At 41.4% G+C, this 19,452-nt stretch overlaps 1 protein-coding gene across 5 annotated transcripts in view; it reads left to right on the top strand.

Moving 5' to 3' along the window:
* Positions 1-495: 495 nt before the first annotated feature.
* Positions 496-19,452, top strand: part of ZNF292 (zinc finger protein 292) — a 111,121-nt gene continuing 92,164 nt past the window's right edge. Inside the window, exons 1-3 of one of the 5 annotated variants that reach the window (XM_063666391.1) lie at positions 496-1,476; positions 3,795-3,965; positions 4,167-4,363. In XM_063666391.1, the coding sequence (XP_063522461.1) occupies positions 4,196-4,363 (168 nt within the window). In that variant the 5' untranslated portion in view covers positions 496-1,476; positions 3,795-3,965; positions 4,167-4,195. Of the gene's footprint in view, positions 1,477-3,562; positions 3,611-3,794; positions 3,966-4,095; positions 4,364-19,452 lie in introns of those variants that run through there. The other 4 variants (XM_063666393.1, XM_063666392.1, XM_063666394.1 and 1 more) reach the window with 4 other exon arrangements.

The raw sequence follows: 19,452 nt of genomic DNA on the forward strand, positions 1-19,452 counted from the left end.
CCTTTTTTTTTCTGGGAAAAACTCAAGGGCTACAATTAATCCTCTTAAATGTGAGTCCCATGTTTTCTCTGCTTTTGGCATCACTTCAACATGTGGCACAGCACCTGCCTTAATATTTTTAACATTATTTTGACTCTTTTTGCTGTTCCTCTCGAAGAAAATGTCTTCCTTAGAAAAGTGTGGTGTCTAACCGATCCCAATAGCGCTTTAACCCATGCTCTTTCTCTTTGAATCTGTGGGCACAGCACTGGTTCCCAGACTCTGGGGGTGGGGGTGGGGGGTTTCTACTGGACCAAACCCAGGATAGACTCCGTCCCTCATTTCTGAGATCCAGAGGCTGGCTGACTGTGGCTGGGCTGCCCAGCCCTTTGGAAGAGAGTAGGTTGATGGAGCCTCTTCGAAATCAGGCAGCAGTGCCCGCGCCACGGCCTCTGCAGGACAGACTCCAGCATCCCCGGGGTGGGTTTCCAGAGGCCCCGCGCCCCGCCGCGCCCTGGAAAGGCTCCAGAATCTCTCGGCCTGGAGGCCCCTGGCGGCCTCTGCTCCCAAGCGGGGAGTCGCAGCCAGGCTACAGCTGGCTTGATCCTCAGTGCTGGGTGGAAAAACCGCGGCGGCAAACGCCGGGCCTGCAGCTGCTGGGTGTCGGCGTTGCTGGCTCGCGGGCGGCGGCGGCGGCTCCGCGACAACAGAGGACGCGAGCAACCGGCGCAGCGCCCAGCAGGGCCTTGGCGGGGTGGAGGGGCGCAGGCTGGGTTAGCGGAGCAGAGCGGACCGATCTGGTGCCCTCCGTGGCCCCAGGCCTGCGGACCTTCTCCGTTCTCCGGCCCACGGCGAGAGCAGGGGAAGAGACAGCGCCCCGATAGTGGCGCGCGCTCTCCGCCATCCCCGGGCCTCACGCTTTCACCTCGCGTGCTGGGGCGAGGGCGGGGCTGCGGGGTGTACTGGGTCGGGGGTAGGAAGGACCTGCCAGGCCTTAGCCCTGAGCTATCTGTCATCCGCTAACGCCGCGCTCCCTGCATCCCTGGCTTGGCCCCCAGGCTCTGCGCCGCTTGTCTGTAGCAGACACAACCCAGCTCCCTTACTGTCCTCAGGCCCGGCTATTTCAAGAATTCCAGAAAAAGAGTGCACCGGCGTGTGCGGGCCGGTGCTGCCCGGAAAATCCGTGAAGCAGGCACGCACGGCCCGGATGCAAGCACATCTGTCCCCTCCCCCAAAGGTCTCCCCAGCTTTATTGATCGCGTGGGTGGGGGTAGGGATCTAAATTTGTCTCCCAGATTTTCTCTGAAATAGAGTCTCTTGGGAGTGAAGGTCCATATGATTACACCACGTCCATAGCAGTCGCGTTGTATTCAAAATGGGCATGGGTGCTCGCGGCGCGGATACTGAGTTCCCCAGAGACGCGGAGTCTTTTGCCCCAGGGGCTTATTCTTGTTTTCTCAATGGAACAGGTCTTCGAATTTCCCCAGGAACATCTCAGTAAGTAGGGGTGTGCGTGTTTGTGTGTGTGTCAGTGTGTGTGTAAATGGTTCCTATGAGCTGACAGTTTGGTATTTAAAGAACAAATGGACATAAGCACAGAAGTCATGACATTTCTATGGATAAGATTGAGATTTCTGAGATTTCCAAGACAAGGTTGACCTGTCACGGGATAGTATTTTCAATCCTTCTCATTTAATTAAAAAAAAAAAAAGCCTGCACTTCTGTAGAGATTCGTTGGACATTCTTGTTAGTATCTGAGATTACTTTGATGTTCTAAGTTGAATACAGGCATGCATTTTCATAATAGAACATTTCTCATATCGTATGTATTCCCATTGCAGATCATTTTCCCACAAAACTGTAAGCTTCTTCAAGGCAGGAAGAGCTTTTATTCGCCTCTGACTTGTCCCAAACCAAGTAGTGCCTGCGAATATCAAGTACACAATAAATGAGTGTTAATTACACCACTCACCCCCAATCCTTACATTTCCTGTAGGCTCTAAATATTTCTATGTGTGTGCAAAGGAGAAGAAATGGAGGAATGTGGAGATAGGGTTCACAGATACCAAATAAATGCAAAGACATGGCTATCCATGCTGATGGACATTTACCAGATAGTAATGGTGCTCAGAATCAATTTGCTAATCAAGTCTCCATAGTTTTAGGGTTATGTGCAAGAGGTAGGAATGACCTACATTATCAGGCAATTCTCTTAAAAATCAATATCTGGATATATATGTCTCCCACCCCTCAACCCCCATTTTTTCTTCCTATCTATAGATTAGGTGTGATGTAAACCATTATACTTGAAATGGAAATGAGCTTGCTAACCTGTGATACCTTACCAGTCCTTGGATTTACGGGTACATTTGGCTAATCTCCTATCTCCCTTTTTGCATTTTTTCACTGGAATCCTAAGATAACATAAACTGGTGAAACTTGGTTTGGGTATCTAAAATACTTAACTTGGGAAAGTGAACTGCAAATATTAAAAATCATTAGCTGCCTTAATTGTTGCTTTTTCAACTCAGTGATACTATTATATCCTCTCTTCTCAGCCTTTGAATGTACTTCCCAGTCTCTTCCATGAGTAAACATTTGAAGATTAAACATGTGAAGATTCTACCTTGTTAATATGTAGTATTAACTGATACTGTTTTTCATAAAGGGTTTAACTGTGCCTGGTCACCTTATATAATGCCACTTTAAAAACATCACCATCACTGATGCGTTATAAAACATTTATTCTGGACAACATAGTATGTAGAACACTTTCCATTAATTACTAGAAATCTCTTGAAGAGGACACTGCCCACAATGGGAATTATTTTTATTTTAGATGCTTGTACTAGAAAAATATACTTCACTCAGAGTAAATGAAAAGACTGGGTGCCTCATCAATATCATTGTTTCTAAATTTCTGTAACTATTCAGTTGCAAGAGAGATAGGTCTTTTGTCTAATGCTCTAACGGTAAAAAAAAAAATTAGTTTTATTAAGAACTTTAGGGTTAAGCTCTTGGATTTTTGTAGCACCTCTTCTACTCTTTTGTTCAAGTGCCAAGTATTAATCCCTTTCACCTTGTAAGTAAAATGTGGTTCAGAATGCTACCTCTATTTGTAGCATTAGGGAAAAAAAATGCTGTAGATATTTATAATAATTCTCGACAATATTGTTTTATTTTAGCATCAATTTCCTCTCCTCCGTTATGATTTTTAATGGAGTCCTTATTGGTGGGTTTTTTTTTCCTTGACCTACTTTCTTTTCAATAGCTTTCATATATAGCCTGTTTTCATTGTTGGTGATTTCTGTAGAGTGTAGTAGAGTCTAAATCACGGTGAAACAGAGTAGTTAGTTATCACTTATTCTAGAAATGTTTTCGTGGTTTAAAAGTCATCTGGTCTGTTCATATTCTGACTTCTTTTAAACTATGCTTTTCATGAATTTGCTCCGTTCTCCAGACTGAGGATTGAACCTCATTCTGCTCTGACCCAATTGTTCTTTTCCTTTGTTGCCTCCACCCCCTAGAGAATGTGTTTCCAGGGGACAGGCGTTCTTGGTGCTGAAGAGGAGGAGAGTCAAGTGAGACGAGATCTGGTACCTCACGCACTAGATCCCTCCTCTCCGGCCTGGTGAGAAGTCAGAGACAATTTTGACAGTTCATAGTCCTGCCTTGGCTCTCACGCTTGCGGTCCATGGGCGGGTTTTACCTTCTCTCTCTTCCTCTGCTTCTGGCCTGCTTACAGGCCAACAGCAAATGCAGCCATTGCCCGAGACCACTCAGAACTCTCCCTGTGCCATCCTCTTGGGGAACAGGAGGATATGTCCGTAGAAGACATCGTGGACTGGGGAAAGCAACGCCGGGATCGGGACGCCGGAGAGGGTCGCCCCTCCCTAGGCTTTTTCCCGTCGCGGCGCCCACGTGACCGAAAGCAGGCCTTCACCAGCCCGCCCCTTTCGGCCGCTGCTGCCCACTTCCCGCTCGGGGTAAGTAAACCGCGGTTTTCCGCACCGCCCCAACCCCGCCCTTCTCCTTTCCCCTTGCCTTCACCTCCCTCGGGCTCTCTCGCGGCACTCTCCCCACCCCCATAGCTTCCCCATCGGGCCCTTTGTACGTGCTAGGCGCCGTGCAAGCGCGCCCGGCACGTGACCCCGCCGAACGTGGCATTGTGTTATCACGTGACCCAGGTGCGTACGCGACGGAGCGGGGTGTGAAGATGGCGGACGAAGAGGCCGAGCAGGAGAGGTTGAGTCGCGGCGAAGGCGGCTGCGTTGCGGAGCTGCAGCGCCTGGGCGAGCGGCTCCAGGAGCTGGAGCGACAGCTGCGGGAGAGCCGGGTACCGGCCGTGGAAGCGGCCACCGACTACTGTCAGCAGCTGTGCCAGGTGAGGGCGCCCGGTGGTCCCCTCCCCCTTTCCCCAGCTAGAGGGGGAAGAGGGCGAGCGAGCGCCAGGCGGCCGAGAGGTGGTCGCCGCTTCCTTGGCATCATCGGCGCCTCCGCCCGGGTGGGAGCGGGAGTAGAAGGAAGGCGCCTTTGTGTGGCTGCAGTTGTGGCGGTTGTTGTCGTCTGCAGCTCCTGGCTGGGGGAAGGGAGTTGTGGTCAAGGCGGAAAATCCCCCCTCCCCTTTCCTTCCCTGAACTCGGGACTGCGCGGTCCCCGCGGCTGAGGAAATGTACACGGTGCGGATTGGAGAGAGTAGGAGGAGAATGGAGGCCAGGTTCTCTTCCTCCTCCTCCTCCTCTTATTGTGCACTGGGGATTACCGCGCCTCCCGCCTCTGCGCCTCTGCGCCTCTGCTTCCCACTCCGACGGGCCTCCGCCCCCACTGGTTTGATTCCTTTGCCTTCCCCTGCTTTCATCCGTCCCGCCCCCAGCCCCGGCCCTGTCCTGGCTGTCTCCGGGCCTTTGTTGTTCGAGTTTCGCCTTAGGACTGAAGGGGCCTTTGTTGATGTTCGGAGGAGCAGTCCCCGCCGACCCCTTCTAGTTGAGCTAGACGTTCGGGAGGGGGTGCTTGGCGGAGGTTGTCCCCTCCTGCCCATACTTGCTTGCTTGGTGCACCACTTCTGTGGTAAAGCTTTATCTGCTTAGTGTAGAGGAGCTGTCCCTGTACATCTGTCTCAGGTTGAATGTCCTTTTGGGGCGGCTTTTCCAGAGTCCGTTTCTCATTTGCTTTCCCCCTTCGAGGAGTATGATTTCCACTATCCTTTCTCTCCCGATCACCCCCTAACCCCTGTTTCTTGGAGTCCTTCCTATTTGGCTTCCTGATGAAGTGGGAGAGGACTGAGGTTCATGTGGATCTGTGCTTTGGGTAGTTTCAAATCTTTTCTTTGCTTGCCCAAGGACACTGCTCACCAGTGACTGCATTCTAACCAGAATTTGGAATGTTAATAACACTGTTTGCTAATGATGAAAATCATTTCATCCATGATGAAAATCGGAGAGTTTGGGACTACATTTGGACTTCATTACGAGCCTTACACTTAGGTTTAAAATTTCAAGATAGTGTTGCTGGCTCTGGTGAAGACTTTGATTTGATTGTCTTGAGGACGAAAAAGAAGACAATTTACACAGGTCATATTTAGAGTTAACTTGTGAGTGTATCATTACAGAGAATTCGTTTTGGAAAAATATTGATCTTAACGTAGAACAATGGTTGACCATTTTAGCTGAGTAGATTACATTTTCACTTATTTTTTAGCTTCCAAATATTGAAATATTTCCTTTATTATGTCGGGGATACGTGATCACATACAAAAGAATCTCCGTTGCTGTATGCACTTTATTGTCACAGATTATTTGATGGCTGTTCATAATCTTAAAAACAAAAACTGTGAGATCAAGTGGTGACGTCTAGGAGGGTGTGCAATGTGAAAGCTCCCTACTTAGGTAAATAGGTCTGGTGAGTACCTGTGGCGAAATTAAAGTCTCATTCCTTTGAATTCTAATATTAAAAAATTGTTGAAATTTCTCAGTTTCTCTACCTTGCAGTACCCACTCATTCTTAATTGGTCTTTAAAGATTTATTTTAGAGATAAAAAAATTTCTCTAAGATACCCATAATAGAAAGTATTTCATTTGTAAGTGGAATCAGTTTTTATATAATAATCAGTGAAAACTATTAAAGTCTAGCTTTGCTGAAAGACATTTTCCCCTAATAGTGTCCACTGATAGTTTTAAGGCTAATTACTGTAAATTCTTTTTTGTCAGCAGTATTTATAAGCAGGATTAATAATTCTGGGAAAATAGAATCTCATGCAAGCTGGACTCCCCCCCACCTTTTTTGTCAGTGTGTGACGTAAAGTTATCACTTAAAGATTTTTTTAATTTATTTATTTTTGAGAGACGGAGTCTTGCTCTGTCACCCGGGCTGGAGTGCAGTGGTGCGATTCAGCTCACTGCAACCTGCATCTCCGGGGTTCAAGCGATTTTCCTGCCTCAGCTTCCCAAGTAGCTGGGACTACAGGCGTGCGCCACCAAGCCCAGCTAATTTTTGTGTTTTTAGTAGAGATGAGGTTTGGGGTTTCACTGTATATTGGCCAGGGTGCTCTCGAACTGCTGACCTCAAGTGATCCACCCACCTCTGTTTCCCAAAGTGCTGGGATTACAGGTGTGAGCCACCGCGCCCCGCCAGACTTGAGTTTTATAATGAGTGAAACAGCATTTTAAAAATCAGAATGAAAGTAATTTCCTATATCAGTTTCATTAAGTGATTAGTCTTACCACATAAATTGTTATTGATGCTACTGACAAAAAAACATCAAACACTAATGAAACAAATGCTGGATTTGTGGATTTCAAAAATTATAAAATATTTCATACACGTAAGCTCAGAATAATTTAAATACACTTAAAACTAATCTCCATTTGAAAGGATACGGAGTGTGTCTGATTTCCTCTGGAACATTTTCTGGGGTGGGGTTTTTTGTTTTGTTTCTCAGGTAAACTATTTATGTTAGTGATCTTGTCAAGTGGAGGTAACTTGAAAACAATTGTTTATTTATGTTAATTTACAGGGGTGGAGGTGGCTCACACCTGTAATCCCAGCAGTTTGGAAGGCCGAGTTGGGTGGATCGCTTGAGCCTGGGCAACATGGCGTGGCCCCTTCTCTACAAAAAATACAAAAAACAAAACAAAACAAAAAAATTAGCCAGGCGCTGTGGCGAGTGCCTGTAGTCCCAGCTACTTAGGAGGCTGAGGTGGGAGGATCATTTGAATCCGGGAGGCAGAGGTTGCAGTGAGCAGAGATGGTGCACTGTGCACACTCCAGCCCGGGTGACAGAGAAAGATCCTGTCTCAAAAAAAATAAAGAATAAAAATAAAATTGTATCTTAGCAATTATTACCTAGCATTTTGATACGAAGTTGAGTGAAGCAATGGTTAACAATTATAGAATTTATTGGCGCAATCTAAATATAGTACCAGAGATACTAGGAGCTAGAAATTATGTTTTAGTTTATAACCTTGAGATTATTATTTAACTTTTTCTATTTAAGCTTTTCCTGTAAAACTGGGATAGTCATACCCTTCAAGAAGGCAAAGATGAATAGACGTTTGTCAAAGTTAATGGGCTTCAGAATTCATATTCTGTCAGTGTTGATGCTCAGTGCTTGTGTAACCCTTAGTTTTGCATTTACTTTAAAAAATGAATTAGTTTACATTCTATGTAATTTTTATGAGCAAAAGTTCAGTTTCTGGAGAATGTGGTGAAACCCACAGAAATAGGAGTTGCTTATGATCCCTAGTTTATAGATTTTTATTTTTGAGTGAGGTAGAAGATTAATAGATTTTTTTAATTCTGAGTAGCAGAATAGAAACGAAAGGCATTAAGTGTTTTTCTTATTAACAGTGTTGTTTTGCTCATTCTGGAAATAAGCCACCCGCGCCCCCTTTGCTTATTTAAATGAGAATTTGCTTAAAGCTTAAGTGGGAGGAGGGAAGAGTAAGTAGAGGATGGGCATAGTAGAGCGCCTGTCATAAATTTTAAATTTTTTAATATATTTTATTTTATTTTTGAGAGATGGGGTCTTGCTACATTGCCCAGGTATGATCATAGCACACTACAACCTCAAAAACTCTTAGGCTCAAGTGATCCTCCTGTCTCAGCTTTCTTTTTTTTTTTTAAGATGGAGTTTAACTCTGTCACCCAGGCTGGTGTGCAATGGCGCAATCTGGGCTCACCACAACCTCTGCCTCTCGGGTTCAAGCAATTCTCCTGCCTCAGCCTCCCGAGTAGCTGGGATTACAGGCATGTGCCACCATGCCCGGCTAATTCTGTATTTTTACTAGAGACAGGGTTTTTCCTTGTTGGTCAGGCTGGTTCCGCCCCCTTCGGCCTCCCAAAGTGCTGGGATTACAGGCGTGAGCCACCACGCCCGGCCCTGTCTCAGCCTTCTAAGTAGCTGAGACCTCAGGCATACACCACCATGCCCAGCTCTTAAATTTCCTTGTATCTTTTCAAAGTTAGCTTTAATATGGGCAATATAACCAACTCATTTTCTTAAAATTGACTTAGAATAAGTATATAGAATAACCAGAAGTAATTTCTTGCATTTACTTGTTTTAGGATTATTACCGTATTTATTATACAAAAATTGGTTATAATTGGAACCTTTTAGACTAGTTAATTTTATTAGACTGGGCCAGTAGTCACTCATTCAACATTTCTATTGAACATCTACTGTATACAGGCTAGGCAAGGATGATCATGGTCCGTGGCTTCAAAGAGTTTATAGTCTCTGGAGGAAGGTAGACAGATAATCGTAGTAAACTGTGATTTATATATTTTATCACTGAGATGAGTACAGTAAAGAGGGAGGTTATTTGGGAGTTTTAAAAGAAGCATTCCAACAGAGGAGTTGTTCTAAAGAGATTTTAAAATAATAGGTCGTTGGAAAAATTGGCCATTGTAATAGTTGATTTGTTGGAGTATGATATTTGCTGACAGCACTATATACTGGACTGGCTGACTGGTTGATTGTAACTGTTATTGACCATTGATCAGTAGTGATCTGGTGGCTGACAGTTGTTTTAAAGGGTTGAATTACAGTCGTGTGTGTATGTGTATACATACGTACATGTGTTTGTATATATATGTATGTATATATATGTGTGTGTGTGTGTGTATATATATATGCAAGGACCTAGGTTTAGATGTTACAGAGGATATAAGATACAGGAGACGCTAATAAAAAAAAAAATACGTGTTTGTGTGTGTATATACATATATACGATGTGTGTGTATATACATACATGTATACGGTGTGTGTGTGTATATATACATATATATGATGTGTGTGTGTATATATATATAATTTTCTTAGTTCATATAAGCAGTGCTTCTCAACTGGGCATAGTACTTTCCCTACCTCCAGTTCTCTCTTCAAGGGTACTTAGAAATATGTGGGATCAGGTTTTTGGATGTTACTATGAGTAGGGATGTGGTACTGGCATTTAGTGCCCATGACCTTGAATGCTAAATTTTCTGAAGTGATCAGGACCGTCCCAACAAATGAAAGCGTGATTCCTCTAAGTACCCTTTTCAGAAACATTGAACAGAAAGAAAAATAGTATATTTAGAAGATTTTTTTTTTTTTTAGTCTTTATACTCTTTTCATATTGAGATAGTTAAGCTCCAGAAATATACTTTATTTGGAACAGGTCCAGGTAAATGATATCCAACAATATTTAAGTATAATTTATACTGACCATGAGAGGTCAAGAAACTTTCTACTTTCTTAGCAGAAATTACAAGCAATTACGTAAACAGTTAGTAAAACAACTTTTACTAGGTTAAAGAGGGTAGCAAATTCAGCATAATTCTCCTGATTAAAGAAAAAATTTGCCATTTTGATATAATAAATTCTGTACTTTTAAGAAAGCATTTATATGCAAGGACCTAGGTTTAGATGTTATAGGAGATAAAAGATACGGGCAACTAGTGGGATATAAATTAGTAAGATAATATTTAAATATCACTTCAAAATGACAGCTGAAAAGATGTCAAAAGGCAGTGTATTAACTAACAAATTTGTTTTGCTTTATTTTTATTTTTTTGAGACAGGGTCTCCACTCTGTCACCCAGGCGGAAGTGCAGTGACACAGTCACAGCTCACTGCATCCTTGACCAGCTGGGCTTAAGCGATCCTCTTGCCCCAGCCTACTGAGTAGCTGGGACCACAGGTGCACATCAACATGCCTAACTTTAAAATTTTTTGTGGAGACAAGATCTCCCTACATTGCCCAGGTTGGTCTCAAACTCCTGCGCTAAAGCAGTCCTCCCACCTTGGTCTCCCAAAGTGTTGGGACTATAGGCGTGAGCCACTGCACCCAGCCTGGTTTTGCTTTTTTGTTGTTTGTTTTGTTTTGTTTTAAATTGAAAATGTACTAATTGAAATGATTTTTTAAAATTCACCCTCAGAAAGGGCATACAATGAAAACTTGATCTTTTTCCCATTCTAGAGTTCCAGTCTCATTTCCACAAAGACAGATCCCCTAATGGTTTCCAGAACTAGTTTGCTCTTTTTAAGAAAATAAAGATAACTACACTGCATCTTGCTTTCCCTCCCCCCCAAAAGCATCTCCTAGCTCATTCCATAGCTGCTCATGTAAGTTTTTGGCTTTCCGTTTTATGGTATGTAGTAATTCTAGTCTATGGCTGGGTCTAATAAATCAGTTCATTATCAGTGGATATTTAGGAGAGTAAGTTAATTTTATGTATAGCAACTTAAAGAGTTCAAAGTAGGTAGTAAGCACTTCAGGCTGGGGTAGCAGGGAAGGCTTTACTGAGGAGGTACTATTTGAGCTAGTCTTCATTATGTTTATTAGCCATTATTGGTGCCTGATTGGTATAAGAAATAAAAACCAAATTAAAACTGTTAGAGCTACAGAATGTTTAGATTACATATTTAGGACATTTCTTTGTATATTTTATGTCTCATCAGTTTGATACAAGTTGATTCTTTTGTTTATATACATGTTACATTATAACTGCAAGATCTTTGAAACTAAGCGTTTTCCTTAAAAATTAGACTTTCTTTTTGACTATTAGAGGCTATCTTAATTTGTAGGACACTTCAAATTAGAAGAAAAGATAGCTTGCTTGTTAATTAGTGATAATTACTTTAGGTATTGAGGGAGCAATAAGTCATTTAAACTTTTAGAAGTTTAGATAGTGCTCATGGGAAATAATTTTTTAAATGTTCATAATTAGTATGATTGCATGTTAGAGATAATAAATTCTACTTTGCAGAGTATGCGTATATCAATTTTAGCAAAACTAAGCTTTGCTTGCTCCCTTCTTATCCTTTTTGGTCCTAAATTAAAATGAGGGAAGAGAAGATTTATTCTGCAGCTGTACTTCATAACATTTACTAACCTGCCAAACAGGATTTTCATAGGTTTTTAACTATAAAACTGCTGCTATACTTATTTTCTTGAGATTCTGTCAAAGATGAGAGGTTACATTATTTTTCCCAACTCCTACAGATAAATTCAGTTTATAAAATTAACCGGGCAATGTGAGTATCCTCTTCTAGTTGGAAAATGGAAAGTTTGCTTTCATTAACATGTTTGTCAGCATACATACACTGCAACTTTTAACAATGTATTATTTTGCAGGAGAGCCTCCTGATTCATTGTTTTTCTTTTGGCATTGGCAGTTGCACAATGTATCTCAAAAGAAAAATGTTCCTTTTCCCTCTTGACTTACATTAAAAAAAGAAAGACTAAAGGTCTCTAAATATATATGTTCAGCTAAGAAGATTTGTTAAAATTCGGTTACATACATAGGGCTGGGCGTGGTGGCTCATTCCTGTAATCCTAGCACTTTGGGAGGCCGAGGCGGGCGGATCATGAAGTCAGGAGAGCAAGACCATCCTGGCTAACATGGTGAAACTCCATCTCTACTAAAAATACAAAAAATTAGCCGGATGTGGTGGCGGGCGCCTGTTGTCCCAGCTACTCAGGAGGCTGAGGCAGGAGAATGGTGTGAACCCGGGAGGCGGAGCTTGCAGTGAGCCAAGATGGCGCCACTGCACTCCAGCCTGGGTGACAGATCGAGACTCCACCTCAAAAAAAAACCCCCCCAAAAAACATATACATTTTAGTTACATATATCTTTTGATTTATTCTAATCAGGTGTTTAAATTGTTCTTACGTGGGAACACTAAGGTAGCTATGGAGAATTATGGAGTGGACCTCTACCCGTAAAGAGCTTACAAAATCTATAGCATGTATCAATTGTTAAGTGACAGTATTAGATAGTAAGGCATCTAGCGGTGTAGTAAGTGTGGATTAAGAGAAGTAGAGCATCTTGAAATTATTTTAGCTGAAAATTGAGCAGGAAAGGAAAAGAGTATTTACATTGGATCTTGAAGGATTTTGGATAACCAAAGAGAAGTGGGAGGGATGAGAATAAAAGCTCAGATAAATGGGCCAACTATTCAAACTGGCATTTTTGGAGAAAAATGCCAAGTGATAGGATTGAAAGGATAGATTAAAACCAGACTAAGACTTTAGGTTGCCAAGCCAAGAAGTTTTGATTAATCTTGTAAGCGTAGATTTATGGTTACATGGCCTAAAGACTCATCCTTCTGAGTTTGAGGCATTGAAATAAAAGTTAAATTCAGAATGTTAACAACCCTTGTTTCCCCCACTTTGCCCCCCCAAGTATCCTGTATCAGTTATTGTCATGTTACAAACTATCCAAAAACTTAGTGCCTTTAAAAGAACAGCCATTTTTATTACTGTTCACAAGTCAGTGGGTCTGCTGAGTGGTTCTGCAGTCAGCTCTCAGGTTTTCTGGGGCTGAATAATCCCAGATGGTTTCGTTCATATGTCTGGTGGTTGTCAGACAGGCTGGTCTAAAGGCTTCACTTGGGCTGGCCCATTTCTCTATTCTTAGCCTTCTCTAGTAAGGTAGCCTGGATTTCTTTACGTGGCATCAAGAGAGTAAGTTCTTTTCCACACATGCTTTACTTTGTATGCCCCTCCTGGTGTCATATTTATAATGATGTCCCGTTAGCTACTGCCAATTAAGTGGTCAAACTCAGCCGCCTTGTGGGAAGGGGACCACACATGATATGGGTACAGGGAGATGTGATTCTTTAGGGACCATTTCTATAACACTCTACCACATGTCCCTTTTCCCTTTATTCCCTACTGTAGTGTGAGGCACTTTTATAGGACACATTTAATTTTTTTCCTTTCAATAGCACTGCCTCTGCTTTCTTTTTTGTCACTCATCTTCTCTAACCACATCTGACTGTCCCTTCGATTGGCAAAAGTCATTCCCATTCCTGCTTTCTGATCTCAATCTCTAAATAGAAGAGAGGCATCCCCGCCCCATCACTGAGACTTTAGAAGATTTGTGGAATGACCTCTTTTTTTTTTTTGATAATGGAGTCTCGCTCTGTCGCCCAGGCTGGAGTGCAGTGGGGTGAATCTCGACTCACTGCAACCTCTGCCTCCCAGTTCAAGCGATTCTTCTGTCTCCGCCTCCTAAGTAGGTGGGACTACAGGCATGTGCCACCACGCCCGTCTAATTTTTTTTTTTTTTTTTTTTTGTAAGAGATGGGGTTTCACCATGTTGGCCAGGCTGGTCTCGAACTCCTGACCTCTTGATCTGTCCGCCTCGGCCTCCCAAAGTGCTGGGATTACAGGCGTGAACCACCTCACCTGGCCAGAATGACCTCTTTATTTACCGTGGTTCTTTACCTTGATATTAAACCTGGTCTGAATTTGTTGTGTTACATTATCTCTACCTTGTATAGTCTAATAATGGCATCCTAGTTCTTGTCCCAATGAACTTGCTTTTAACATTCCTTTCAGTTTTTGAAATTCCCCAAAGTCCTGCTTTTGTCTTTCTCAGTGGCAGTCTACCTCTTGTAACAGTGTTTCTCAAATTTCAGTTTGCGGAAATCAAAGAGAGTAAGTCTATAGATCTCAATTAGAGTTACAAGTTATTAACCTCAGCTTATCCAGGTGGAGCATTCCAAATCTGAAATGGTAAACACTTCTGGTCCCAAGCATTTTCAGATAAGGGATACTCAACCTGGAGTAAGATATAACTTTATTTTACTTCACCGTTTAGTTGTCACTGAAACAAAATGACCACAAAACAATACTTATCTTTACTATGTGTGACACATTCAGTTTTTCACTTATTTTAAAATGTTGCTCTTGATTTTATAATCCACCAATAGGTCGTAACCCACAGTTTGAAAAATACTATTTTAGAGGGTCACGGGGATTCAATTCAGTAGTAAGTAAAAAAGTAGGCAGTTCCTATGTTTAAGCTAGTCTTTTAGTCTAGTTGGTCCAGAACATTCCTTTATTTAGGAGAAGCATCAAAATTAAAATACAGTTTCACATTTCTTTTTTTTTTTTTTTGACATAGAGTTTCACTCTTGTCTCCCAGGCTGGAGTGCAATGGCGTGATCACAGCTCACTACAACCTCCGCCTCCAGGTTTAAGCGATTCTCCCGCCTCAGCTTCTCGAGTAGCTGCGACTACAGGCAGGCACCACCATGCCCGGCTAGTTTTTGTATTTTTAGTAGAGACTAGGTTTCACCATGTTGGCCAGGCTGGTCTCAAACTCCTGACCTCAGGTAATCTGCCTGCCTTGGCCTCCCAAACTGTTGGGATTACAGGCAGGAGCCCTGTCACCTGGACTGTTTTACATTTCTTAAAGTGAATGCTAGAAACCCAACATATTATGTTCACAGAACCCGATTTGAGAAATACTGATGCATAGGAAAAAGTCTACATTTAAGCGTGAACCCAGTGCTCTCCCTCCTTCATTGTTTACTTTTTTCAGCATTACTTTTTATTATTCTACAGGAACTTCTGCTCCATTTAAATTTATTAATTTTCTCACAAGCATATCTGTTCATTTTACTGCCTTTGTGACTGCCTAAATAACTTTGCAATGTTACAATAGTGGAAAGCCAGATGGCTTTGAGTTCAACTATGAGCTCCCCCACAATCTGGGAGAAATATCTTAGCTCTGTAAGTCATGCTTTCTTTGAAAAAATAAGGCTGAGGTAAGGGATGATAAACACCTACCCATAGAGGGTAGTAAGAGACACTGGTGAAGGCTCCCAGCACAGTGTCTGGCACAAGGAAGACATCATAAACAAGTAGTTTTTAAGTCATTCTCAACTCTACTTGTACCTTAAGGCCCAGCATGATCACGTATTTTCCAAGTATACCCTTCGCTGGTCTGCACTTGCTGTGAGAGTTACTTTTGACTTCTGTCATTGACTATGTTATGTTGCTTGTATAGCATGGATTTTTCAGTATAATTTAACTTTATTTTCAATGTTTGAAAATTTTTTCAAGCTTTGTCAATTTTGGTTAGGAAAGTATACATGAGTCATAAATATGTATGCATTTGTTGCCTTTTGTTTCTATATTGCATGCTCTATGTCCTCAGATTTTGGATTCCTTCATGATACATATAATGCTTTGATATAGTAAGTTCTCCATAAGTATTTCTTTGAGATTTTTTCTCAGAGCTTTACTTGTCCTCAAATATTAACACTTTTGAGTTTTGATTTGCCCAAGGTCCCAGAGTTAGGATATGGTTAGAATCCAGGGTCAAATTAAGTATATTTTGCTGCCTGTGTCTTCCGTGTTCTATTGTTAAAGAGTTACTTGACTCTTTTCCTGAAATAGGTTATACTGTTTTATTGTAGTAGTGTTGGAAAACTATTTTAATGGTAAAAATACTACCATTTATTTCCTTAAACTAGGAAATGAACTGCAGGAAAAATCATTTATTCCATTAGCAGTTACTTGGTGCTTGATTTGTGGCAGACACTGTACTATTGGTATAGGAAAAATTTGCTGTCACTTCAGCGAAAAACTTGCAAAAGTTAAACTTCTAAAGGCAATCCTGAAATCTTTTTTCCCTCAGTACATTTTGTTTTCAGTTAAAGTAAAGCTGACTCTTGAATCTTCTGTTTTAGGCCAGGCGCAGTGGCTCATGCCTGTAATCTCACCACTTTGGGAGGATGAGATAGGTGGATCACCTGATGTCAGGAGTTTGAGACCCGCCTGACCAACACGGTGAAACCCCATCTGTACTAAAAATACAAAAATTAGCTGGGCTTGGTGGCACATGCCTGTAATCCCAGCTACTTGGGAGGCTGAGCCAGGAGAATCACTTGAACTAGGGAGGCGGAGGTTGCGGTGAGCCAAGATCATGCCATTGCATTCCTGCCTGGTCAACAAGAATGAAACGAAACGCTGTCTTAAAAACAAAAAACAAAACTTCTGTTTTAATGACAACCTTGCTGTTTGTACATTTAGTTTTCCTGTAATACTTTTGAAATTATGAGATTGAGGAGAGCTATGTTTGTCAGATATATTTTGCTGCTCTTTATGTGGTTGAGAAAGTAATTTGAACTAAGATTGTGTAGGAATTCTTGGCTGATTCAGAAAATGCCACCTAACTGGCATTCAAAATTAAAGCAAATATGATTATCCAGAGTGTAGTCCTTTCTTTACCTATAAAGGCAGAACCAAAAAGACTCTTAGTGAATCTTCTGCATTGTCTTTGGCTGAAGGCACCCATCCTCACTCAGACTGTCATTTTCCAAAATCAGTAATGTTGTTTTACTTACAAGTTAGGAAATTCAGTTACCTAATTTCCATAATTTGCAAATGGGCGGAACCTTGGAGTTAGAGGCAAGACCAACCAGATTGAAGAGAAAGGGAATCAGTGTTCAGAACAGGCACTGTTAAATGCTTTACTAACGATGAATTGTTTAATCTGAAGACCTATGAGATCATAGGATTCAAGAACCATTTAGTTTGTTTTAGAGTCCAAGTTAATTCAAATTGCCTTGTAGGACCTCATCATTACTACTATGTAATACTTGCTCCGTATGACCCAGTGTCATCAAAAAATGTTAAATTTTATTAAGTGATTTTTTAGGAAGACTGAGGCATATGGTTAAATGGCTAAAACTAAGCAGTGCTTTAAAAAATAAAATTTCAAATACCTGGAAAATGTCTTCATGTGGAACATTTGGCATCCTTATTGATGCCTGATATATAGGAGGTGATGTTATATATTAGCTTCATAATAGTTTTTTTTGAGGTCGAATTTTGCTCTTGTCAGGCTGGAGTGCAGTGACATGATCTTAGCTCACTCTGACAACCTCTGCCTCCTGGGTTCAAGTGATTCTCCTGCCTCAGTCTCCTGAGTAACTGGGATTACAGGCACGCACCACCGTGCCTGGCTAATTTTTCTATTTTTAGTGGAGACGGGGTTTCACCATGTTCGCCAGGCCGATCCTGAACTCCTAACCTCAGGTGATCCGCCCACCTCAGCCTCCCAAATTGCTGGGATTACAAGTGTGAGCCACCGTGCCTGGCCAATAACAGGTTTTATATTTAGAAAGAGGTAATTAAATTTAAAAATAGTATGAGCATCCCTCGGTATTTGTAGAGAATTGGCTCCAGGACCCCCCTTAGATTCCAAAATCCCCAGATGTTCAAGTCCCTTAAATGAAATGACATAGTATTTGCATATAACCTAACACATCCTCCCAAATACTTTCTCTGTAGATGCTATGTAAATAGTTGTTAAATGGTTTTGGTTTTTTATTTGTATTTTTATTGTTGTGTTGTTACTTTTTTGTTGCTTTTTTTTTTTTAATTTTTATTTTTTTGAGACAGAGTCTTGCTCTGTTGCCCAGGCTGCAGTGCAGTGGCACTATCTCGGCTCACTGCAGCCTCCGCCTCCCGGGTTCAAGCGATTCTCATGACTCAGCCTTCCGAGCAGCTGCAATTACAGGTGCGCCACCATGCCCAGCTAATTTTTGTATTTTTAGTGAAGACGGGGTTTCACCACGTTGGCCAGGCTAGTATCGAACTCCTGACCTGAAGTGATCTGCTCGCCTCAGCCTCCAAAAGTGCTGGGATTACAGGTGTGAGGCACTGCGCCCAGCCTGCTTTTTTTTTTTCAATGTATTTTCCATCGAGGTTTGTTGAATCTATGGGTATGGAACCCATGGATACTGAAGGCCCCCTGTAATTAACAATTGGCTTGGTTCCTCATTGCAGACAGTGTTATACAGATAATCAGAAAGCTATTATATCAACTATTTGATATAAATAATCTAAATTAAGTCTAGCACTAATTTTGAGTTACCAAAGTTAATTGAAGTAGTTATTTGTGATATTGAGAAAATTATTTCCAGTAAATAGGAATGATTATGCTACTTTTAAAAGATGAGCCATTAGCATTTAGTTGTTTTTTTTGTTTTGTTTTGTTTTGAGACAGGGTCTCACTGTCACCCAGGCTGGAATGCAGTGACGCCGTCAGAGCTCACTTCAGCGCCCACCTCCCGGGCTCAAGCGATCCTCCCACCTCAGCCTCTTGGATAGCTGGGACTACAGATGTGCGCTACTATGCCCAGCTAATTTTTGGTAATTTTGGTGGAGACAGGGTTTTGCCATGTTGCCCAGACTGGTCTTGATCTCCTGGGTTCAAGCAATTCGCCCATCTCAGACTTCCAGAGTGCTGGGATTACAGGCGTGAGCCACCGTGCCCAGCCTAGAATTTGTATATACTCAAAATAGTTTACATTTTGCATTTTTCTATATGAACATATGCATGTATTGCTGATCTTTCCCTACTTTTTGCAAATATGATAGATTTCACTATATATAAAACTTAAAACATTATACGTTAACTCAAAAGCATTGTCAATTTATGTTCTGAAATAATGCAAATTTTTATTTTTTTAAAAACAAAACTTCTACAAGATTATTAGGAGACTAAAACATAAAAGCCTGATAAGTAGTTTGAATCTGGTGATTTATTCCATGACTTAACCTATTCATATTTGTATAATCTTATTTTAAACCTTGGCTTGGGATTTTTTTTAATTGCCTCCCTAAAGTAGGATAGTGCACATTGCATAAAATGACATTGTCAATAAAATTTATATCCTCAAATTGACCATGAAGTTCATCAGCATGAAGATATTTTGTAGAAAGCATTTCTGAATGCATGTATCATAAAACTGCTTCTTTAGTAATTAAGATTTAACCCTAGTAAGTGAAGTTGAATATGTTGACAATAAATTGATCAGTACATCCAGTATTGTGACTTGCTTATGAAATATTTTTGAAAAGATTACCTGATACTGCAAATTCTGCCTAAGGAGAAATTATTTTCAACACCAAAAGACCTTTGAGGATTTACCTATAATTGAATGAAAATATTTGTGGTGTGGGTTTTTTACTCCATGAAAACCATCCTTTATAGATCTTGTTTTATTTGACCAAAGAAACTAACATCCTAGATTTTGTCTTTCATATATAGTTTGCTTGACACAGCCCATTAGATACTGTGAATTAAAATCTTGGGATTCTAAGGATGTTGGTTTTTTCACATATTGTTTATTGTGACCTTGGCATGCCACTTGTAGCTTTTCTTTGTTTCTTTATCCTTGAAATG

The sequence above is a fragment of the Pongo pygmaeus genome, chromosome 5, assembly GCF_028885625.2.
Source record: "Pongo pygmaeus isolate AG05252 chromosome 5, NHGRI_mPonPyg2-v2.0_pri, whole genome shotgun sequence".
Classification (NCBI taxonomy): Eukaryota; Metazoa; Chordata; class Mammalia; order Primates; family Hominidae; genus Pongo; species Pongo pygmaeus.